Source organism: Ostrinia nubilalis, chromosome 23 (assembly GCF_963855985.1).
Source record: "Ostrinia nubilalis chromosome 23, ilOstNubi1.1, whole genome shotgun sequence".
Classification (NCBI taxonomy): domain Eukaryota; kingdom Metazoa; phylum Arthropoda; class Insecta; order Lepidoptera; family Crambidae; genus Ostrinia; species Ostrinia nubilalis.
The window spans coordinates 1,662,134-1,688,423 of NC_087110.1; the positions used below are offsets into that span (position 1 = coordinate 1,662,134).

General features: G+C 36.3%; 1 protein-coding gene across 1 annotated transcript; it reads right to left on the reverse strand.

The window, feature by feature from the left end:
* Nucleotides 1–12,009: 12,009 nt before the first annotated feature.
* LOC135083307 (odorant receptor 45b-like) lies at nt 12,010–25,411 on the reverse strand. The gene is made up of 6 exons (XM_063978049.1): nt 24,893–25,411; nt 24,272–24,543; nt 20,025–20,121; nt 18,012–18,116; nt 12,492–12,647; nt 12,010–12,080 (listed from the first exon to the last, which is right to left on the reverse strand). Exons 1-6 carry the CDS (start codon nt 25,409–25,411, stop codon nt 12,024–12,026), a joined length of 1,206 nt encoding a protein of 401 aa, XP_063834119.1. The 3' UTR covers nt 12,010–12,023.
* Between the last annotated feature and the right edge of the window lie 879 nt (nt 25,412–26,290).

A 26,290-nucleotide genomic window follows, 5' to 3' on the forward strand; every position in this document is an offset into this window, starting at 1 on the left:
TAAGGAACATACAGACAGACAGACAGACAGACAGACAAAAATTTTTTTGATTGCATTTTTGGCATCAGTATCGATCACTAATCACCCCCTGATAGTTATTTTGAAAATATATTTCATGTACAGAATTGACCTCTCTACAAATTTATTATAAGTATAGATAAAATATGTCATTCCATTTGTATCACCAAGTATAAATTGTAGCCCATAAGTGTATGTTCACATACATCTTCGGATCTCAGTACTTAACTTCCAGATTCGCACTAAAAGTCATCTCATTTGACTAAAAGTGCTTGAAAATTTCAGATACCGTAAAAATCACGAAAAATAATTTTTGTATTGAATTTTATTCAATTGACAAAGCTAAAAATATATAAATTACACCAAAACTGTTAGATTTTTTTAAAAACTTTTTAACAACGTCCCGTACCAGGTGGGGTGTGTGACACCCACACGCACTTTAAAGGCATGTAACTCAGTTGGTAGTCACCGCTGGACTGATTTTGCAACGCTGATCGAAGCAGCAGTGTCATAATTCCAGCTACTGAGAATTTCAAAAACAGCACTTGCAAATTTTTAAAATTGTGGCTATTTTTAAAGGACTGGGGTGTGTCACACCCCACCTCGTACAGCGAGGGTTAAAGTAGTTAAGTAAGAATAGAAAAAAGTGATGGAAATTTCACTATAATACAGTAACATATTAGTAATTTGTGCTATTAAATAAAACGTTGCCTCACGTTGGTATTCACAAACAATACTTACATAAGTGAGGCAGCAAATCGAACGCACAGCCTTGAATAGAGCTCTGTGATTGGTTCGTGTGTCACCCTGTGCGTCCACGCACACTGTGAGACCTCATAGCAATGTTTGTGAATACCCGCGTCAGTTCACTAGTAAATAGTAGGTACTTACTACTTTGATCCTACTCCTACTAATATTATAAATGTGAAAGTTTAGATGTCTGGATGTCAGGATGTCTGAATGTCTGGATGTTTGTTACTCTTTCACGCAAAAACTACTGAACGGATTTTAATGAAACTTTACAGTATTATTGTTTATAACCCAGAATAACATATAGGCTATAATTTATGACGATCTGTGACACACTAAATTTCACGCGGGTGAAGTCGCGGGCAAAAGATACTTAATATTGTCACTATAGGAACAGATTTGTTTATCTGGGCCTAGTTGTTAGGCCGTGTAATCTTCAAAGAAGAAATATCCGTGAAAGTAATATCATAATTTATTTCTTTTATAAGTATCATCAATCACACAAAATCAAGTCGTCGGGAACGGCTCTGAAATCTAGTAAAGAAGCAATTAACTTCAAAAGCCTGGAATTCCTAAAGAAATTGGGGAAAAAAGAGCGATAACGTCTTGTAAATTTTTCAGGATGAGAATTTGGTGTAGCTAAAGAAAGTTAATAACATTATACGTATTCACAAACATTACTATGAGGTCTCACAGTGCGCGTGGACGCACAGAATGACACACGAACCAATCACAGAGCTCTGTTCAACGCTGTGCGTTCGATTTGCTCCTTCACTTACACAAGCATCGTTTGTGAATATTGGCGATAGTGAAAATCATAATATGAATACCTACCTACTCGTACCTATTTTTTGAATTTCTTAACCATAAGAAATAAAATTTCTAAGGATGGATTGGATCTTACTTTAGAAAACTTCAAAAATCTGTCAAATTCCATAAAAAAACACTGGTTATCGTTATTGTTACGGTTAAAGTGAGATGATGCAAATCAGCCTTAGTCAGTTGATAGTCAACATCACATTATTGATCCAAAAGTTATTTCGATTACAAATACCATCTGCTTAAAACTTTAACTGTCCAGCAATTAAAAGCCACCAGTTATAACTACAAACTAATATCTGGCAGAGGACAATAGTCGGCGAACCAAGTTTCCGGCCGACTTGTTAATTCCAAAATCGGAGTTGGGCACTTTTCCAAAAGTTGAACGACACTCCATACGTTCCAGGCCGACGTAATAGAGGTTGTTGCTCCTATGAATGTAGGTGGAATGTAATTTATACAGGGAACGTCTTGTTATTTTTGGAAAAGAGTTTAGTGTATGTTAAGTTATTAACATACAAAAGGGCTTGTTCCCATGGCGATATCCCGTCTTTTTCAGGGTCCCGTTTAGGTTAAGGCATAAATGTTTTAATATTTTTGTTGTTTTAATATACACGAACATCCCGTTTGCAGTCTCCCGCAAATTACCGATCTGTTTGAATAAGAACTCATGGCGCGATTTTCACCCGCGCCCGCGGCGGTTGCGGGCCCGCAGCTTCTGTAGAATGCAGATACTTATGTAAAAACTAATGCACAATTCACGACGCGGTTTTCGCCCGCAGCTGGCGCGATTGTATGCAGGTTCCGCGGCACCGGCGGGCGACTAAGTAGAATGGCGCGGGTCGCGGTAACCGCAGCCTCGGCGGTTTTCGCCTGCGCGAACGGCGGGCGACCATTTTGAGCCGCGGGCCCGCAGCCGCCGCGGGCGCGGGTGAAAATCGCGCCGTGAGTTCTTAGCCTAACACGACATTTCGATTGGATTACCATGGGAATAAGTCCTTAGGACGTACAGAGTTGGCGATGATATTAATGTATTTTATGAACTATTTTTATACTACACGCTTCTAGCCTTAGGGCCTCCTTTTGTCACAAAAATATAGCCCAATATTATTTGTGAGTTAGTCTTCTTGTACGTTTCGATTTCATTCCGTATTCCGATGATTAAATCTGTCTTAACCATTTACGTCGTGACATAGATCCAAATTGTTTCTTTCAACGTTAATTCCCGAGTGGCAAAAAGTTTGCGAAATGAAGAATTATTTACAGCTATTTCCGTTTGAAGTAAATTATGAATCATGTTTGAAGTTATATTATATTAAAGGTTTCATTTACTGTCTTAGAAGGAAATATGAAAGCGTTAGAGACTTGGTGAGGTAGGAGTAGACTTGGAGGAGGGACCAACCTGGTCGATTTTTGTCTTGTTTTAGTTTCATCATCATCAGTTTAGTCAAAGAATTTCTGATAAAAGTCTCTATCTTTTAATAACTAAAATAGATAGACAGTATACGTATACTGTCTATCTGTATAGGTAGGTACGTACCTATGCACATCAAAGCATATATTTTAACTAGCTTCCCGCACGCAGCTTCGCCCGCGTGGAATTTTGTCTGTCACAGAAAAACTTTATCGCGCGCGTCCCTGTTTAAAAAACCGGGATTAAAACTATCCTATGTCCTTCCCCGGGACTCAAACTATCTCTATGCGAAATTTCATTAAAATCGGTTCAGTGGTTTAGGCGTGAAAGAGAGACAGACAGACAGACAGAGTTACTTTCGCATTTATAATATTAGTATAGATTAAAGTATTAAAGTATACTATAGATAGAGTATAGATATTAGTATAGATGTGTGTTTCAAAATCACCCCCCTATTACAATGAGAGTTTTCAGATGGCAATACGTAGAAGCGAGGTCCAAATGCTGCATGATTGGTTATTTTTGACATGACAATGACAGATAATTATGTCAAAATCCACCAATCACACCCCAAGTAACACGTAATCTGTATATTCACTGAAGTTAAGATTAATTTACGTTTTAAAGTCAGACTATACCTTTAAATCAGTTTTGACTTAGTTTAAATGCTTTTGAGTAGAATGCGGTAAAATTTACAATGCATGAAGCTATTATATGGTCTAAAAAAATTAAGTTAATTGGCTTATAATCATACTAAAACATTAATTACTTTTAATATACAGCACCTTTAACAGCATTTACACTAACACAAAGGTTAAAACCGTATATTAGTAAATAAGAAAACCTAATGCATTAAATAAACGTTGTCGAAATATTTTATAGTGCATTCAGATATTATATTAACACATTTTACAGATTGAACGCATTTTTATGATCTTTTCTTATGCTTATTTACTGCTCAGCATTAGCCAAACATTTACTAAAGTTTTAGCTCTGTTATCTTCTTATTTTATTGTTACTTTAAAGCTTTTAGCACTATTTAGATAAATAAAAATTTTATTTTATTACTTTAGGTCATAATTTGGCCATAAAACCACGAGCCGTATGATTATATTCATTTGTGCGTTAGTAGGTATATTCATTAGAAAATTTATGTCGAACGTGTCACGTTATTGACATGAATAAACAGTGGAAAAAGACTAAGGCCGGGTTGCACCAACTTACTTTAACAAACGTCAAAAATCTGTCAAACTCCATACAAAAAAACATCGGTTATCGTCATAGTTACGGTCAAAGTTAGGTGGTGCAACTCAGCCTAAGAGAACAGGTGGAGTAAAGAGAAAGATAAAGACGGAATATTCAAAATTTATATTTGGTTTAAGAAATGCAAAACGTGTTCCAAAAAATGATACTCCTCATACACAAAATACAGTACAATCGGTTGTTGTGTGAGCCAAGCACTAAGTCAAGAAGTTCCGTAGAACATTCATTCATCCCTTTCGGTCGTTTGCACTATTTTAAAAGGCATCTGAAAAAAAAACAAATAAACTTATTTATGACTTAATACCTGAGAAGTAGGTACCTGAAAACTAAATAATTACCCGTATAACGCAAACCCTTAAAAAAAACGACTACAGCAACACTACTAACTAGTTACAAAAAGTTCCTTTAAATATTACTATTACAATGAGCGAAAAATAAGATAGATAGCTATATCAGCATATAGCAATATAATGTTTACCGATTTTATTGTTATCAATTGTATTTGAAGGTGTATGCGTAAACGGTGTGTTTGCATAAATAAAATATTTGTATTTGTATTTGTATTTGTATATCGTGTTTCATTACAAATTACATTTGTAGTGATAATGATTTTATACTTAACACGTCTTGTCAAACTAGGTACCTACCCAATTGGAGACAGATAAAATTGAAAGACGTGGAGAAGGGGATTACGTGATTAAAGGATTCTAAATTATTGTTTCGGTACCCTGATTAACACTAAAACAATCCATTTTTATGACGTTTAAACCTAATGAACATTATAACATACCTAAAAAGTGTTACAGTAATGCTAAAGATATCACTTAGATATTTTATATGTAGGTTGAATGACTTAACCATTTTCTTTTTACTATAATAAGACTGACAACATTAAAAGACACTAGTTGAAAGTTTAAAACATTAATATTATCTGACGCCATTTGCTTTCTGTTTTCTCTAACATAGAAAATAAAATTATAATACACATATGCATGAAATACTACTTATTATCCTTTTCTTACAAGCGGAGTATCGATAGAAGCAATTTTATAAGTTGAAATTAATCAAATCGTTAAAAAAATCACAAAAAGTGTCATATGTCGATTCTAAATTTGTCCCTATTTTATTAAATAAAGCATTTCTCTGAAGGCGCGTGAGTTATAAACCACAAACATATATATATTTTCACATAAGACTAATACTCCCAGCTCATTTTCATTCTTGAAACAAAAAAAAATGATACTTACCTTATGATAAATATTTTTAATAAAGACATTAAAACATCTCCTCACAACTCCATTGCACTGCAATACTCTAAACGAAAAATAATCAAATCGGACAATAAAATGCGATAAGTTTTTTCGAATACTTTCAAACAAACAAAATAAAACGTTCAGCCTTAGAATAAAACGTAACTTTGGCATTGTAATTCTAAAAGCTGTTTCGAAGCTGTACTAACATCTAATAAAATGCTTTTTACATTAGAATATGCTGTCTAACAACTTTACTAATGTCTGTCTTCAATAACATTATAAGCGCTGGTTAGCAGCACTAATAATATTTAATAATGCTCAAAGTCGTATTATTTGGGGCCCAAATTGCGCTTACAAGACACTTATAGACTTTTATACGGCTGATATAGTGCTACATATGCTGCTCATATACTGCTCTGCACGTTAGTTCATGCTGTTGTACGCTTCTTATAATTGTGTTTTGTGTTACTTGGGACAGCAGTCAGACCCCACATCCACGTCCCGCCATCTAGGTAGCGGATCTTTCATTCGCGAAAACACTAATTACAAAAGATATCATTGTATTATAGCTTTATGAGCTGTGATGTACGATATAAACAAAGAACAAGGAATTCCTTACATTTTGTTATGATTCCGCAACTAATCAAAGTGTACTTAAAATTCTCCATCGCAAATTCGCCACTGGAATTTGAACCTTACCGTCTTGATTTTAGATTTTCTTACAAGGTCACGCGAATTATTTTCCATAATCGTATACCCTAATGGAAAAAGGGTTGGTGTGTTTACTTCTCGTCTTGATCAGATAACGAGATATCTACAAAGTCAAAGTCAAAGTTAAAATTTCTTTATTTGTATTGACTATTTATAGTGCTTACAAATCGTCAAATATTTTGCTCTTAAGGAGCCTCTACATGTCTCATAATCTTTTTACCCTACCAGCGCTTCGAGGCCAACATTTGGCAAGTGCTGAGAAGAAGCGCCGCAACACTCAGTCACCACTGTCTGCCTAGTTACTGCAAGTAATTATCCTCAATTTGCGTTGGTTCAAGTTTTTTTCGTCTTTATTACTTTTGATTTAAGAAATTTAATAATCCAGACAATATCGACATCTAACATCGCAAACGCGCATGTATCTACGATTTATTATATGTTGTTCGGTTCCTTGAGAGAAAAATTACTCACACCCAAGTTCCATTCAAATTGTGTGACAAAGTTATTCAGGAGCCCTTAAAAGTTCTTTGTAATTGTGATATTTTAAGCCTTAATACAGCTCTTGAAACCTTATGGGGCCAATCACAGATCACAGAAACTAAAATGAGATATGCCAAGGGGGCGTGGCCGGTGTCGCAGCAATATGCCCAAAAACAGAACATATTGCTGCAGTTTTCATAATACATATATAGCCTGACCAGGAACATAAAAACCCTCGCCATGTTGCGGAAAACTAATGGTACTAATTTCTTTTAATGGCAACAGTAACTGAAAACTTCATTGACATGTCACCTTGCATGTCAGTCTATTGCTGTCAAAGTGTAAACAAACTTTATTTTAAATGTGCGCAATTGATTTTGTGAATTAAATTGCTAAAATATTTTTATAGTCGTGAAAGAAAAGTGGTTCACAATGTGTTAAAGTATTTTTCGAAGAGAAATACTAAGGGTTCGGACAATATTTTCATTGAATAATGTTTCCGACAAAGGTTGTCAAATTGACTGACATGTTTATCGTATAGTACAGTCCACTATGAAAATTAGCTGTGGTTTGTTTCAACTACCTATTTTAAAGTTTTTTGTCACTTTCTAAGTGTTGAATTTTATGGAATTGGGAAAGAAGTACCGAGTTTGAAGCGTTCATGATGCACACATTGCAGTTGAATATTGAAGTTCTGAATTTGATTATTGACTAATAATAAAATAAATCCTACTAACTCGATTGATGGTTTCATTTAATTTATTTAAACCAGGTTACCTATAATAATATTTTTTCGTTAATTTATGAAAATATCAAATTAGCCCGTAATCCAGAATCCTGATACATAAAGTTAGCCTATTAATTTAACACAGGTACGACTGTACTCAGTGTTGCACTATCAAATGCAATTGACGCGCCTCTATGCCAGGGTTTTTATGTTCCTGGTCAGGATTTAAACAGTTTACATTGCTTGCGTAGTTCGTTTCAGCCAAATGACGTCCACTGCTGGACAAAGGCCTCCCCCAAGGTTTTCCACAATGAACGGTCCTGCGCTGCCCGCATCCAGGCTCTTCCCGCGACCTTTACCAGATCGTCGGTCCACCTAGTAGGAGGCCTGCCCACGCTACGTCTTCCAGCTCGTGGTCGCCACTCGAGAATTGCTAAAATCAAGTGGCAGTGGGCGGGGCACATAGCTCGTAGAGACGATGGCCGTTGGGGCAGGAAAGTTCTCGAGTGGCTTGCGTAGTACTATTAGATTATTCGAACGTTGAGTACTGCAGGGCTACTCCGAAACGCTGTTTACGAAGTTTCGGGTCTTTTGTCACCGTGACTCATGCTGGCACCTCGCTTTGCGTGAGAGAGATGGCAGCATTCGAAACTTCTGATAACGTTTTTCGGAGTACTTAACCACGCTGATACCGCAATAGATATTATGAGCAGTTGAGCACATATTTCGATTACTTTGTTTATGTCAATTTCTAATACGACACTGAGTTTTCAACTCAGCGCATAAGAAGTTGGCATCTCTCTATATCTCTATGGGGCCAGTCTATGGTCTTCTGAAGATGACTCATTTTTCCACATTTTTTCAAAATAAACGAACCTTCTGAGCCTACCGATATTATACCAAACAAAATACGAAAGTTTTGGGGAAATTAACATAATTTGTGTATGCCGGGATACCTTTTCGGGACAGGTGTTATACGAAGTTGTGTACGGCTAAGATCCGAATACGAAATGCTAACAAAATACGAGTTACATGTTTACTGTGTTAATGACAGTCGATTATGCGTATTTTGGTGGGTATTATACCGAAATCTGTGCAAATACAATAAGCAGCTTTTTTGTGTGTATATGTACACTAGCTTTCTGCCCGCGGCTTCGCCCGCGTCGAATCATTTTGCCTGTCACAGAAAAACTTTATCGCGCGCGTCCCTGCCTGTATCATAAACCGGGATAAAAAGTATCCTATGTCCTTTCCCGGGACTCATACTATCTCCATGCCAAATTTCTTCAAAATCGGTTCAGTGGTTTAGGCGTGAAAGCAAGACAGACAGGCAGACAGACAGAGTTACTTTCGCATTTATAATATTAGTATAGATTTTACACTGCGTCATCTAGTCCTAAACTAAACACAGCTCGTGCTAATGGGTTATCGTACAACGGGTATAATAACAAGCTGTAAATAAATGTAATGATAAGTACCTACTGACATAAGAGTCGACTTTTCGGTGTTTAAAAGTGGTAAGAGGCGACTACAACACATCTTACAAAGCGACATTTTACCTAAAATCATGGATGACTAAATTATGTGGTTAGAAAAACCAACTAATACGTTAAGGTATAGAAAAGGCATTTCAGTTAGCATAATAAGCTACAAAACACAGGTATTTTAAGTCGTATCTAATAGTTGCCGAAGCTACAAAAATATGTATATTTCAGTGTTAAGTTTCCGGGCCTTTTCAAGTCGAAAGTGAATAAGCACTTACATGGCAGATAATGTACCATCCTAGACTGCATCTCACTTAATATCAGTAGTCAAATACCTGCCATCCATGTCGCCATAACAACAATGTTAGCATCATTATTGTGTTCCGGCAGTTAGAGGTAAGATAGCCAGTTCCTCCGTGGTTGAGGATTCCGGGTGAAGCTCGCTTCCACCTTCGGCCTGATCGTCACTTACTATCAGGTGAGATACAGGCCAATAGCTTCCTCGTTGTGGATAAAAAAAAAATGTTCTGTATAAAAAAAAAGAATCGAACATTATTGTACTGAGGTAAATCATTGTAATTGAATCTTGTGATATGTATCAATTTCTCAAACAAAACTCGAATGAAACTTGTATGGCTTATCATTGTACGTTCGTTCTTTGTGTATCTGCGTTGCTATGCATTGCATCCCAGAATATGGTAGTCTTGAATAATACAATGTACAAACATTGTCCCGATTCCTTTGAATGGACCTGATACGTTTAGTATAAAGATGGGATTACTCCGTCTTGCGTTACAGATGTATACAGAATTGATGGAAGAGCCTTTTATTGTTATTAGAACAACAAGAAAATAACTATAATAAGAGATCTATATAAAGTCAATCAAGATGTGGTGAAGAACCAAACATTCCATTTGTTACAGATTGTGTTAATCTGAGATATTTTTGATAAGTATCAATAGCGTTTCCATTCCATCGATTTCGAGCGAGCAAAAGGAGTAGAAATTAACAATCAAATACTCATAATATCATTTGATGAAACCGACGAAAAGTTTTCATGATTTTACTTCTTTGACACGCGTGAGGCGCGTTGACACAACTTTCATTCTGAATATTGTCTAGCAAATAATGTAGCTGATACAGTTTATTTAATGCCATTGGTTACATAAATGCTTTTCGCAGAAAGTTACTCAAGAATTTTAAACTATACAACTATGTATTTACAAAAACAAAGCATTTTCATTTTCATTTAAGTATGTTCATATCCGTTGTCTAGTGCCCATAGTATAATAATAATTTCCATGGTAAATAAGCATTGCTTCCTGGTTCATGAATAGTCGCCAAATTGACATTATATTCTAGCCTCTATCGTCCGTCAAATATGAATAGGTATGCCTGTGTTAGGAGTCGGTTCACCACAATAGTCCAGCGGTTTGGGACTGGCCAGACGATCTCTCGAATCGTCAGTCCAACCACAATATTCCAGCGGTTGACACGGTCCATTTTGGTTAGGATTTAGAACATCTATGATCTATTAATAAAATTAATATGCACTAGCTTTGCTCCCGAATTCGTACAAATTATTTTTCCCATATTCGCAAAATTTTTCACTAATGCTCTGCTCCTATTGGTCATAGTTGCGTGACAGCCATAGCCTATCCTATAGCCATCCTCGATAAAAAGAAAGGACTATCCATTGCACATTTTTTTTTTTCAAATCGGACCAGTAGTTCTTGAGATTAGAACATTCAACCAAACAAATACCCTCCATAAAATCAAGTGTAGATTTGAGTGACATAATGATAGATTTCATACATCACATGAAACGAGGAATAGGAAAAGTCTTTGACACTATTATGGGCTATGTAGAAGAGAAGAAATCATCATCACTAGCCTCGCTCGATGATTTCCATATCGCCTGGTTGATAGCGGCCTGCATCCAGCGCCTTCCTGCTACCTTTAAGAAGTCGTCGGTCCACCTTGTGGGAGGACGTCTCACGCTCCACCGTGCACGTAAAAAGTTCGTATTTAAAAGAGGTTCATCTAGTGATATTTAGCTTATATCTTCAACTGAAACTTACGACAATAAAGTTGGTGAACGTTGGTCATCTCGAGCGCAAAGGAAAGGTACGCTTGCATATCATATTTACAGAAATAAAACATTGTAAATAAATGGAAAATAAGCAGTAGTTTTTTCTTCTATGAATCGTCATAACCTTAGTGTCAAGTCTAGGAGCTGCCATAGAGGATAAAGCTTAATGGGATTGACAGCTTCTTTGTTTCCTTTAATCAAAGCACAAATTCAATTAAGTTGCCTCCAGGCTGAACGCGCGAGTTTTAACGGAAGCCCATATCATTTCAATCAGCTACCCCTGGTTATGTTCTTGGTATTGATCCATCAACCAGTTTTACACTACCTTTACCACAACTTGGTCTCCATTCTTGAACTTTTTTACTCCATCTTTTGTCGCTTCTGCAAAATATAGCCAGCACATTGTTACTTCAGCTTCCTACATTTACGAGTTGAACTCACTTGTATTTTACCAAGAAGTCATAGCCATGGTTTCTCCCAAAGGAGTTTATACAGGGTATAAATAATAATTTATCTCGGTTGTTGGCCAGAAGCCATTTTGGCAAACCCTTGCTTGTCAATAAATATGTTTAAAGTGGTCAAATGAAACAAATAAAGTACACGTTGACTAGAGAATTTATTTAATATTTTAAACTTTCATGTTGCATTATTTATAAATTCTTACTACGAGTATAACAAACACCACCACGGACGAAAAAATTGTGCAAATGCGGGTGGGTGAAGAAAATTCATCGCGCCTGAGCAGACGACGCCGCATCTCTTCAGTCAGCCCGCGACCATGACTCGTGCAACCGAGTCGAAACGTCCGGGAAGGTAAAAACCTTTTTACCTTTTTAAAAGTGTAGTGTTTGTGTGTAATCAAACCCCGTTATAGTGAGAATTTCTAGAGTTTAAAAGGCGTTAATGACTGAAATCATGATCAACTTTATTAAAGCACTAGAAACTGGTGCAATATAAACATTTATTGCGACAGGTGATGGTACTTTATTTTGGATTATACACAGATTTTTTTTTATTTAGTCTGTGATTTACTTAGAAGAGTGTAGTAGCTGTAGGCGCCTTTTATGATCTGTAAAATAAAAAGTATCTTTACTTTCCAATACAAATGTAGCAATTTTAAACTTGAGATTCAAACAAACTTTTCCCAATCGATAAAGTACTGAGTGTAGGCAGGCCTCCCACTAGGCGGACTGACGATCTAGTGAAGGTCGCGAGATGCACCTGGATGCGGGCAGCACAGAACCGGTCGCTGTAGAAATCCTTGGGGGAGGCCTTTGTCCAGCAGTCGTCCTGTCTATCATGCCCGAATTCACAAACGATGCTTGCTTAAGTGAAGCAGCAAATCAAACGCACGGCATTTAATACAGCTCTGTGATTGGTCCGTTTGTTCACCTCATAGTATTGTTTGTGATCTGCGGGCGTTAGGTAATCTGTGATCCTGTGGCTAAAATGATGATGATGACTTTTGATCATATCTTACACTTAAGAAAGTAGCCACAGTGAGCTTGGTGAACGGTCCAGCTGAGAAGACCACGACCCTGCTGAACTGAGCTGTGAGGATGTACAGGTTCTTGCGGTGAGCGACGTCTCTGCACCACCAGAGGCTCTCGTATGGCCCCTGGCTGAGTTGAAGACTCTGAAAGACAGGGCAATTAAAATAGATAAAATTACTTATGCCAGTAGACTGACCTAGCTCACTGTGACATCAGACTGTAACTCGCCTATAACCTGTCTGACACTGTCTGATCAAACCGTCTCGACCACAGGTCTCGACTTTAAGGGCGCGCAATCCTCATCAGGCATTGGTTCACGCTGAAAACCTGCTTATTGGCACGCGTTCATATACACTCAACATCAAATAAACCGCTTTTCTTTTGACACAATCATGGTACCCCAACAATATTGGTGTTATTTGAAAGCCCAATAAATATCCTTAAAGAAAAATATATCGTCCATTTGCGACGACACTGTGATATATCAAAAACAGTGGTTTTACAGAAATCGACTTTTTAACTTTTGAATGACCATAACTCTTAAAAGAAGGTTAGGATTACCTATTTGTGTATGAAACGTTTAAAGATGAACTATTAATGAATTTAAATATTTATAGTAAGACATAACTTTGCGTCTAAATTGATGAAATTAAAGCGATTGAAAAAAAAAGAGACAACTTATCACGTTGTTCTAGTAAAAAATAATATTTTGAAGATGGTAAGTTCAGTTGTCACGTTGAAGATGATGTAAATAAATAAATCTTTGGACAATTTCACACAGCGCCAGCTAGCCCCAAAGTAAGCAACTTAATGCTTGTGTTATGGGTGCTAGCTTAACGGATATACTACTTATATACTTTTTTTTTTTAAAATACATAAATATTATACATAGTCACACCCAGACCCGTCACAGAAATTAAAATTCATCATTTCAATTTCTGCCCGGCCGGGAATCGAACCCGGGACCTCTCGGCATAGTAGTCCGTTCTGAACCACTACACCAAACGGCCGACTAAATGTTGAAAGATGTAAGAAAATATATTTATACAAGTCATTATTTAGATAACACGTTGATCTTGAAAATTTTTATTTTATGTTAATAACATTACAATCAGTAAAAATGAGGTAATTTTTGGAACAGGCGAATATTTCGCTTTGCCATGTTAAATTGCACTTATAAAAATATTATCTAAGTAGACATACAGTTATATACATACAATATTTAAGCTCACATTAAGTTTTCTTATTCTAAAAACTAATACTTATCAAAATAAACGAAAAACTCTCAAAAGTAAAACCACGTAAACTACTAGGTACAAAAAAAAACACAGTAAGAGAAACTGTACTAAGTATGTATGTATGCAGAAGAAAAAATTGTAGGTAGGTACCTACTAGGTTAGTAAATAGATGTTTTTTAACTGACTAGTTATGACAATTTAATCCTAAAATTATCAAAGCAAAAATCGCCGTCTCCGGCGCATAAAATGGCAAAAAAGCGACATTTTGGTACCTTTTAGGGTGTTTTAATTTTTTATACTTATTTAAAATTAAATTTATAAAAGATATTTAAATAATGTATTAATAGTGAAAAATAACAACCACTATTTATAAATAATGTAGCCATTTTATTGGCGTAGTTTTTCTGAAATAGTTATACCTATTGCAATGTTATTATACAAAACAATGTTGCGCCCGCCAAAGTATATTTGGGCAAGAAGCGATAAAATTCCATCAATTGCTGATTATCTGTAATTATATTAAAACATTAAAATACTTTTTTTGCAGAAAGCAAAACATAGCCAATACAGCTAAGTAACATTGAATAATTACATAAATAAATAAATATCTGGGGTCATCCAACGCATTGCTATTCTAGCATACTTCTACTAATAGATAATTTTGCTAGCTATCGTCTTAGATTAAGCTAATCTAAGGCTATCGTATGTTAATATAAAATATTTTGCTTGTTGTGTCTGTAAAAACAGACAGTCGTATAAGTATGTTTTATTTGCACTGTATTTCTAGTATTTGAACTATTCTTCAAAACGAATGTATGTTTATCAGTCTACATCTACTCATATTAGTTCCGACGTTATTGTAGCTCAAAGAGACACTTTCACAGCGCACGCATAGCGCTGTTGTCGGATTAGAATGTGGAATTCCTTCAGGCAGTGAATCGCCACAAATGTTAACCTTTGCTTTTTTGCATTGCTAGTCCCCATCTGTAATGATATCTGGAGTTTAGTATTACTGTTTAGCGTATACAACGCGACAAGTACCTAGATATACCATTCAATTTCAATAACATGTATTCTGCAATAACAGAACATCAACAAATGACCTACAACATATTTTCAATATAGGAAAAATTTTCATCATCTACAACGTTACTAGTTAAGATGTCCCGATGATACTTCGATTTTCTTACAAGAATAACGTGACATATAAATAATTTCTCTTTTACTTTGCTTTTTGTTTTAGAAGAACACTGTGATAAGTATGACGTGCCACATTGTCGAATAAAATAAAAATATTTTAAAAACTTACCTTTGTCATCAATACCGCGGTATCCTCGAGATGTCACGTTTTTCTTAAAAACGAAGAGCACCTCACATCTCAAAGCGCAAGTGGCAACTGAACTGTCACAGTGTCGAAGCCAACTAGATCGCCGAACGAGCCAGCGCTATAACGTAATATTTTGTCTCTTTCTCTCATAGTATTGTTGTTTTTGGAGTAACAAATACCCTGTTTTTGGAGATAAAAGAACGCAAGATCGCGGTTCAGAATTTCGGTAAAACAAAAAATCGTATATGTCGAGATGTCACAGTGTCGTCGCAAATGGGCGATATTTCATTTCTAAATAAATGATTACCATATACCATAAATATGACTTGACTTGACTTGAAAATAGACCTCACTTTGGGCTCACCTCTGTGATCAATTAGACCAATTTTTATGGTTTTAAAACCAAATAAAGATCTCACGTGTCCTCTTTAACAGATGGATAGCGATTAATCCCAACTTAACAGTTTTATAGTCATAAAAATGGCTATAGCGTAACTACCTATTTTTTGAAGAAGTGACTCTGGATCCTTGTAAAGACACATTTTTGGGGTAAAAACCTTTCCTTTAATGAAATGAAGTTCAGAACTAGGCTTTCAAATGGTACCAATGTTGGTGGGAAGTGGGGATGCATACGTTTGATAAGTGCTTGTCGCGGGAGGTGCGATTTATTTGATGCCGAGTGTATTTTCCTGCGCGGGTTACCAGTGTTGACAAGCGCTGCTAAGCGCTTATAAGTTTCCAGCTTTCTTTCTGTATTTAGCCATAGTTACTACGTCCAAAAAACCTCGCCGCGATTCGTGATATTGTCGCCAAAGTAACGCCTGATACTAATAATTAAAGGCAATATCAATTAATTAAACTTAAAAGGTGCGTTTTAAAAGTGATATAAAAATCCAAACATTCCATTCAACATTGCACGCGATATTGTGAATTGATTTTTAGCCATGCCGCATTGCAAAATCCAGTAAGTATCAAATTATTTTTTCTATGTGCTAAATAGTGAATTTTATAGATGAATAAATTAAAAAATCTGTATCAGTCATCATAACACTATTTTAGTTTTTATGGTTGTGAGTTTATAGTGTTTTCTTTTTAGATTGATGACTTTCTATATCACGAAATTCCTATCCACCACTGCAACTCCTATACAGTGTGAGTCACGTTAAAGTGTACATATGAAAATAAATTAAACTAGACCTATTTTTATCGACAAAAAAGAGGTCAAAAAATTTTTGAGATTTTTTTTTATTTTTTATAGAATTTTTTTTCTTCCAATTACTTATTGTAAAGAAAACGTAATAACTTTTAAACTAAGCGGTATATCCTGATAAAATAAAAACAGTAATAATGCTAAATAATAGGCGATACTAAAAAAATACATAAAATACACAAAAATTGCCAACAAATAATAAAAAATGATACTTTTTGAAAAAAATCTGCTTTTAAATTCGTGTTTTTTTGGTTATTTGATAAATTTCTCCAAAAAATGCCCCTATATTCGGTGGTTTTTATTACTTTGTATTATTCTCTATCGTAATACCTTCGTAAAACCAAAAATCGCATGTCTCTATCCCAATCACAACGTTTGCAATGATTGTTTGAACTAAGCCTCTCCGGGCGCGCCATTCAACGCTTCGTTAACAACGAAACTGAAAATGGCTCTAGATTTGTAATTTTGATAAAGACAAGTTAGATTTCAAATAAAAACAAAAGATTTCGAAGTAAAATAAGCATTTTAGTTAAAATTAAAATTGTCTCTACCTGTAGCGGAGAATAATGTTGTGGCAGGCCTTTGTTCAAACGATCATAGCAAATGTTGTGATAGGGATAGAGACATGCGATTTTTGGTTTTACGAAGGTAATACGATAGAGAATAATACAAAGTAATAAAAACCACCGGTTATAGGGGCATTTTTTGGAGAAATTTATCAAATAACCAAAAAAACATGAATTTAAAAGCAGATTTTTTTCAAAAAGTATCATTTTTTATTATTTGTTAGCATTTTTGGGGTATTTTATGTATTTTTTTAGTATCTCCTGTTATTTAGCATTATTACTGTTTTTATTTTATCAGGATATACCGCTTAGTTTAAAAGTTATTACGTTTTCTTTACAATAAGTAATTGTAAGAAAAAAATTTCTATAAAGAATTAAAAAAAATCTCAAAAATTTTTTGGCCTCTTTTTTGTCGATAAAAATAGGTCTAGTTTCATCTATTTTCATATGTACACTTTAACGTGACTCACACTGTATATCTGGAAGCTGCGCAATGATTTTCAATAAAAAATTACTAGTGTAAGCCAATTTTACTATCATTAAATCGAATTTTAAGATTTAATTTTTGATGAAACACACTTACTGGGTTTTGAATCGAGACCGCTGACCAGATTCCAGGAAGAGCTCCTATGTTACAACAACTGTAACCTTTTCCTGGAATAGGAGTATGACACTTACCTTCACGGTATAAAATTCGTTTCCCCGTAGTTTGGGGATATTGCCCTGTTATTAAAAGTTAAGGTAGTGTTACAAGTGTAGTTTTATGTCTACATAATTCGTTGGTGCTAGGTTAATGTATGTACGGAGTTTAAGTTTCTATGTTATGGCAATTGTTCTACTTTTGTCAAAATCTTATGAAGCGAATAAAGCAGATATTTTTAACGAACTGGCTATCTTACCTCTAACTGGCGGAACACAACAATGCTCTTAACATTGTGTTAAGGCGACAGACTTAGGTAAGATGGTGGGAGCTAGCCTGGCGGACTTAGAACAAGCCCTACCACCAACCAAACCGAACAGAAAAATCTGCCCCCACTGGGAATCGAACCCGGGACCTCTGCGTCTGAAGCAGGTGGTCTTACCACTAGACAAAAGAGGAGGCATTATAATAATCCTCCTGAAATGGAGACTAAATGATTTGATGATGATGATGAGTGTATACTTACTGCATAATAAACGTCGTTGCTGTGCCAGCAATAGATGAACAGCTGTGCTATACCGAACACAAGGTACTCAGTCGTCAAGAACTGCTGCATAGCGCTCGTCTCCGACTGAAACAAAATACTAGTTCAAAAATAGGTATTCGTTTTCATTAAAAAACAGAAAAAAGCAAAGTAGTTGATGTTAAAGTCGATAGTTGGACCCAATTCAAAGGACAATGGGCAAAATGGTACCCGGCTCCAATAGATATGTGTCTAGTATCGTTTGAAAGGTCTTACCAAGATGAACAACTTTTACTATGACCACCAGCCTCAGATCTGGTTGTGTACGAAGATATACATACTTTTTTGCAGAATGGTACCCGGCTCCAATAGTTATGTTTGTAGTGTCATTTGAAAGGTCTTACCAAGACGAACAATATTTACTATGGCCACCAACCTCAGATCTGGTTGCGTTCGAAGATAAAGATACTTTTTGTGTAACCTAAGTATCATACAGTATGAAGGGGGACGCGCTCGGGGCAGGGCACCGACGAAATGGTCGGACGCGGTGAGGAAGACGGTGGGCGGGAGTTTGCATCGTGCGGTCCACACAGCTTATGAACACTATCTGTGGTCGCGATCCTCATCAGTGAGGGACCGAGGAAGAAGAAGAAGAAGTATCATACGTGTCCATCGTATGGTACTTAGGTTATGCGAGACAGGAAGGGTTTACTGCTCCAGCATCCTTCCTTAACTCTATAATTATTGATGGGGATAATTGTGAAATAAATATTTTTATTTAAAGAAGTACAACCCCCTTATTAATAAAAAGTTACACATAGGAAGAACCTTGGATTAATATGACAATTTAAGCCAGAGTTCAACTAGGGTGTAACTTTTATTAATAAAGGGGTTAAAGTTTCATTACTTCTTAAGGGTTTTATTATGGGTTGCTAAAGCGAATAAACCCACAAGACCCAATAAGTCCACCCACAAGATGGACCGACGACCTCATAAAGGTAGCGGGAAGGCGCTGGATGCAGGCCGCCACCAACCGGCCATTGTGGAAATCATTGGGGGAGGCCTATGTTCAACTGGACGTCTATGGCTAAAATGATCATGATGATGATGATGAAAGCGAATAAAGGGCTAATAGCTTGGGTAGTTCATCGTAGGTATAATCCTTTCCTTTTCAATGCTTCTTTTAGTTATATTAATAGATTGTAGTCATAATACATACTCGTATACATGGATGATTGTGTTATACTTTCATTATAATACTTAGTGGAATTACTGCTTTCAAAACGTGAATTAGAACTGGCCCCATAGCAGACATTTTCCTACATCTAAAGGCCTTTTAAAATATATATTGGTAATGGCTATTGGAGCGGGTACCACTTTCCATACATTTGTGCCCATCATCCTTTGTATGAAGAATCGGCCGATACTAAATCGGTGTAATGTGCGCACTTTCATACTTTACACGTCCATACTGAAACTGATTAACAGCTCGATCCAACTATGGGCCAACTAAAAGTCGGTGGTCTGCGCCTATGCTTAGGCTGCATTTCCACTGAAGAAAGCTGGGCGAAAGGGAAGAAGTGTGATCATCTATCTATCTATATAAATAAAAATGAATTGCTGTTCGTTAGTCTGATTAAAACTCGAGAACGGCTGGGCCGATTGAGCTGATTTTGGTTTTAAAATGTTAGTCCAGGGTAGGTCTAAACGGTGAGCAAATACGCGCGCGATATTGTTTTTCTGTGACAGACAAAATTCCACGCGGGCGAAGCCGCGGGCGGAAAGCTAGTATTTTGATAAATGTCACATACTGTCGCTCGCGTCGCTTTAAAACAGTCATCGTTTCGGCTGATAGACGTCCACTGCTGGACAAAGGCCTCCCCCAAGGATTTCCACAAAGACCGATCCTGCGCCGCCCGCATCCAGGCACCTCCCGCGACCTTCACCAGATCGTCGGTCCACGGTGTTTCGCACAAAAAAATTCAAAAACTTTTTTCTAATTTACTAGGTACTTACAGTAATTTGATAAGCAGTAACACACAGCATTACAGAGCAAACGAACATGTATAACAACATTATTGGCGATAGACAAGCGTCGAACAAACGGGAATATCTGGAACAATAAAAAGATTTTGTAGTTTTTGTGTCCCGCCTTCTGCTGCTGGGCAGATCTGTCCAAAAATTTGGTATAGTCACAACAGTTAGACCTTTTAAAATCATTGTCGAACATTAAAGGATCCCAAGGCAACCTAATTAATTATAAGTAGGTACGTCAATGTGCAGCAGTGGGCAGGGCACATAGCTTAGAGTTGACGGCCGCTGGGGCAGGAAAGTTCTTGAGTGGCGACCACGAGCCGGAAGACGTAGCGTAGGTAGGCCTCCCACTAGGTGGACCGACGATCTGGTGAAGGTCGCGGGAGGCGCCTAGATGCGAGCGGCGCAGGACCGGTCTTTGTAGAAATCCTTGGGGGAGGCCTTTGTCCAGCAGTGGACGTCTTTCGGCTGAAACGAACGAACGTCAATAGTCCTTTTTGACCTGTATCGTGGTAATATTAATGATAATTCTTACAATCCAAGGATCTCCTCGTGTCTATTGCACTTGCAGTTTAAAATGACGTCTTATAGCACAAAACCCCAAGAAACAGTCTCAGTTATCTTAAGTTTTCGTGAATAGTTATTAAACAACAGAACCCAAAATAACTCGATAAGAACTCGGAGCTACGAAACAATTAAAACTAACCGTACCTTAATAACATAACGGTTTGAGGTGGTATCAGATGTTATCGTACGTTATTGTACCTTATCGTACCTTATTGTACGGAATTGTGTTACATGTGCGCGAGAAATTCAGAATTAACAGCCGAAAGTCAATCTAACTTGAACACTTAGGTTTGTGCGATAAATTCGACGCAATAGGGTTGGCAGAAGAGTTTGGAAATTTTTAAAGAGAAACATTTAATACTGACTGGAAATTCAGTTGGTTGGGTAAAGTTATGGATTTGTAGCAAGATAAAAAGGCAAATGTTTAAGACCGATGGACTAATGCCCGTTTTCACCATCAATCCCTAATTTTTAAGCGACCTCTTTGAAAACAAAATTCCAGTTATGTACCAAATTATGTACCTAATTATGTACCAAATTAGGTACCAAAGGTGTCACTTAAAAATTAGGGATTGATGGTGAAAACGAGCATTAGGGTCTTTAATGTAGACCATCTCGTATGAAAACCCGTGCTCGATTATCATTATCATCATTTCAGCCATAGGACGTCCACTGCTGGAAATAGGCCTCCCCAATGATTTCCTGCAGCTCGATTAGGCAAAAATCAATATAGTGACTAGATAAAAAAATAGATTTTCACACTCTTTGTCGTCCCCTAATGGAGGCTTACGTCCAGCTGTTGACTAAATGCATTCTATTCTCGGGAGTTGATGGTAATCTTCCATTGTCTACTTTAAAAGAAGATACTTATGATTTTGATCCAGCCATGCAACAACTTTTTTAATTTTTTTTTTCAAAAACAAAATACTTCACGCCTAGACTTCAAAAACATTAGAGGAAAAACTGAATGATTAAGTAATAATTTAACGCTGTAAATGTGTGTGTTTATCCGGGTTATTTACTCCCATCTAAAGGAGGACGGAAAAAGGAATACTTATTGTCTTTTTCCCTATAACTGACAACCCTACCCCAACTTTGTTTACGACTTTCCCTGCACAGATTAAGATGGGATGTTAGAAATTACTTCTTATATAGATATTTTCACTTCATCCGAGGGAAACTTTGGATTGGAATGCGTCTACACTGGCGAATTGTTTTATTTTTAGCGTGTGGTGCATATGGGTAGGCTATAAAGCAGTTCCTGATCACAAACAGTAGTATTTATAGCCACGATAGCCGAATGGTGAAGGGATCGGACTGGCCGACTTGACATCCGAAGAACGCGGGTTCGACGGACCCCGCCGCTCGAATATTGTGGTGAGCCCACTCGTAACACAAGCATATTTAGCTTACCAAGTTACCACGAAGGGCTAATGGGACTATTAGTATGTAATTTGTGCAATACTTATTCAGGCCATGATTTAAAAGCAATTAAAAATTGAACACTTTTCAGAAATAAGTTTTAATAAAAACTTATGAATTCATTAACATTTGCATCGCAAATATGGCCGTTTGGTGTAGTGGTTCGAAACGGACTACTATTCCGGTGGTAGCGGGTTCCATTCCCGCACAGTACAAACATTTGTGTGCATGAACATATTTGTTTGTATTGGGCTGGGTGTTTTCTATTATACATAGTATGTATTTACAAAAAAAAAGTATTTAAGTATATGTTTATATCCGTTGTCTAGTACCCATAGTACAAGCTTTGCTTAGTTTAGGACTAGAAGCGCAGTGTAAAAATAAATGTCCAAGGATATTTATATTTATTTATTATTTATTTAAATATAAACAGCCCCCCTAGACAAGTTGCACTTTTTGATCGAATCGAAAATCGAATCCGTCAAAACTCCATGCAAAAAATTGGCCTTTCGACCACTTTTCGACTGGTTTGCGATTATAATTTGCACTTTGTCTCGACTCACAGAAACGAATATGGAAGGATTTAATTTTACCTTATTTTAAATTTTCTCGTTTAATTCCAGATTCACCAGTGTAGACGTACCCTAGCGTATTCGGTTAGGATTTTTCATAAAAGATTTTATATTGTCAACAAGCGAGAGTTTGTTAAAGAAAGTTGTAAACCACTTTGAAATATCCTTTTTCTTTTCATTGTACAGATGTTTTGCAATCATCTGATAATTTTCGTTTCAGATACATACCGTTTTTTTGATTTTTTCATTACTGTTTCAGCCGTACCTTTGATTAAATTTCAAATTACGTTTCTATCTTAAACTTGTTTTTAAGCTAGGCAGCTATGACTAGCTCAAATTTTTTGCCGAGATTTTAATTAACAGTGAGCATTGAAACATTTTTAAACTGTTTAGAATCTTAATTAAATAGTTTGGGACACAGTTGCAAAATTAATTTTAATTCATATTCAGATGTATAATAAAACGCTAGGAACATAATAAGATAGAATACCCTAAAGGAGTTTTGATGGGTATTTCGAAACCACGCTTAATACGATGACAACACAGGTCTTTTTCGAAATATAAAACAAACATTTTCTGATTTGTAACAGTGCCAAAATATCGGAAAGTTGAAATTAAGGTACTACTTTTATTTATTATGAAGTGTAAAACAAAACATTTTCTAGTCTTGGTTTTCTCGAAAATGAATTTCTCGAAAACCTTTGTGCAACTGAATTAATGCCAAAGTACATCTGCCTATATTTCTGAAAGTGTTGTGAATGCTTATACTTAAACGTTTATTTTTATTTGTATAGAGAACAATAGTGTCTAGACAAACCTGTGTACCTACCATGAGTTTACGTTAGGTGTGCTCGCTAGCGAGTACGTCAAAAATGTCTATGAAGATTTTGTTTCTTGAAAGTAGCCGCTAGGGGCGCTGCACAATATGTCATACAATTAATGTCATTTTTTTACGCAGTCGCTAGCGAGCACACCTAACGTAAACTCATGGTAGGCACACAGAAGAGGATTTAAGACACTATTTAAATCAAAGATGTAATGGCTAAATAATGTAATAATAAATAAATAAAAAGGTATAAGATCAGTACTTTATTTACAAGATCTTTGTTACAGAAGACTGCTGGCTCTTGGTCTATTATGGTTAAACTGTAATAAACTACTATACAGCGTGGAAACTAACTTGAGCCAACTTCTTGAAGTTACACCGAGACACGCCACAAGTTGGTTAACATGGCTCAAACTTGGCTACAAAAACCGTTTAGACCATAAAACGGTGGTTAGCTAAGTGTTAATGCTCAAAATTGTTTGAAATTCGTGGAAATTGAGATTAAACTGCGCAGACTATAAGTTCCATACCTATACTTACTAATATTATAAAGCGGACGAGTTTGTATTTTTACTTGAATACGCTAATCTCAAAAACTACTAGACCGATTTGAAAAAAAATGATTTTATGTTGTAAAACCCGTTTATAGAGGAAGGCGTTAGGGTATTATGTTTAACGTCACCTTTAAGTCAACGGTGGCGGAGCAGAAAAGATAAATGTAGCAAACGGGAAATATTATTCAAACTAGGTATTTTCAGAATCTAGTTGGTAATATAAGTCATACTTATACGTACCTACAAGACCAGTAAACGAACTATTAAATAAGTATAATGAAGACATACTTAAGCAACTCCACGTGCCTCCTATGGCAATCCTTGAGCCTCTTCAAGGCAACCTCATCAGAAACAGGCTTCATTTCAGTTCCAAACATGTTAGCGCAATCAATCTTCAACAGCTCTAATTCAGCTTTGAAAAACACCATGATGACCATGGCATTGCTATCAAAAGATGTGATCCAGCCTCCGCCATAAATTGCTGCGTAGGACTGGAAAGCTGACGCGATCAAATACCCTGGGATCGTGCTTTTGTCCCATGGCACCCATGAGCTGACAACCTGCCATGAGAAAAAATTATTATGGTCAAACCTTGAAAGGGATCATCTTAGATTAATTAGCACGGCCTGGAAATGCTGCAGGAGCTCGAACAATATGACCATGTCTAATAATTTGCCAGAAGGAAATGGAACATTTAGCGTACACTCTTCACCCTGGCCAGACGGCTTGCGGAGGACTGATATTCGTTTATTTGTCCAGTAATCACCGCTTAGGAGATCCACGGGAAGATTGGGAGCTGCCCTATTCTACTCTACCAAAACCACAGCTAAATAAAATGCTTATTCAAAAGTTTATCAAAGTCGATAAGATCTCAATCTCGTTCTCAAGAGAAACCAAAATAAAGCATACCTGCAAGTAGCTATCCGTGCCATTATTCACGTTTTCTCTGTAATTTCTCGACAAGAAATACTTGAAGATCGGCTGAAAGATCACAATCACCACCGTAGTATACATCAAAGACCAATAGAACAACGTAATTTTGCGGCAGTATCTGGTAGATTTGGTGATGAGGACATTCTTTTCGACGTCATCGGTTGCTCGCTGAGCCAGATCAGCTCTTGTGACGTATTCAATGATGTCTTTCCAATGCTGCTGCCAGTACAAAAAGGTGGTGATCTTGAAAACGCTCATGGTTGCCAGCATTGTGATCTTTAAGTTGTTAAGGATAAGGTTGAGATCGTATTTGATGAACCAGATGTCGACGTATTCGGTAGCCGTAAAGATTGTTACGAGCACATGCATGAGCAAGTAGAAATACTTCATATAGATATTCTCAGGGAGGAGTAAGCCCCAAAATTTTAGTGCCTTAACGTTGGGCCCAAGTAAGGGTCTCTTAGGGTTTTCAAGTCTCTTGAGGACGTTCAACATTTTGAAGGGAAAGTTATAACAATAGAGTTCTGAAATGTGCCGTCGGTGTTTTATGTTAGTGACTTGGAAATTATTATGCCGATCAAATGAATAGTGAGGCGAAATTACGAATAATTTTGGCTGTAAATTTAATCCGTCGGTGAAACTTTGATGAAAATCGATGTTGTCTTTTCATCAACAGATTTGATTTCCTTACCTAGAATATTTTTTGTAACAATACTTATCAGTATTGATTAAAAATGAAGTCATATTATTTAAAAGACATTTATCAAAAGTTGAGAACAAACGTTTCACTTTGAATTTAATTACACAAGTCCGAGCTTGAGAAAAAACATGAAATCCCAAATGTCGCAAGTATTCATCGATACTATAATCTTGTATTGAAATCTTCGTTTGAAATGAGATTTCAATACAAGGTTATAGTATCGAAGAAAACTTATAACTAAACAGTACATAGACAAAATAACCATGAGCTATTTTCAAATACCGATATTTTATAAGCTGTTATGATTCTTTTTATCGATAATGTAGACATCGAAAATGATTACTTCCCTAATAAATCACTAAAACATAATGGCGCAATTATTACACAATCCGAATGTAGAATTATGTTCAAGGTGTCGCCAATTCATGTAATTATCTGTCATTATTTCACAATAATTACGAGGCGTGAATAATGTCTTCATTTTCTTGAATCACTGTGTAGAATATTCTATGGCTTTCTATTTTAATTACTTTTGTTTTTTCTGTTATAAAAGAGTTCTTTTTTTTTTAAGAATATTAGTAGGTAATTAATTTTGTATTTACATATTTATTGCTAATATTATTGTAGCAATAAATTTGTACATACAAAACCCCGTTAATCCCTGGTGGTATAAG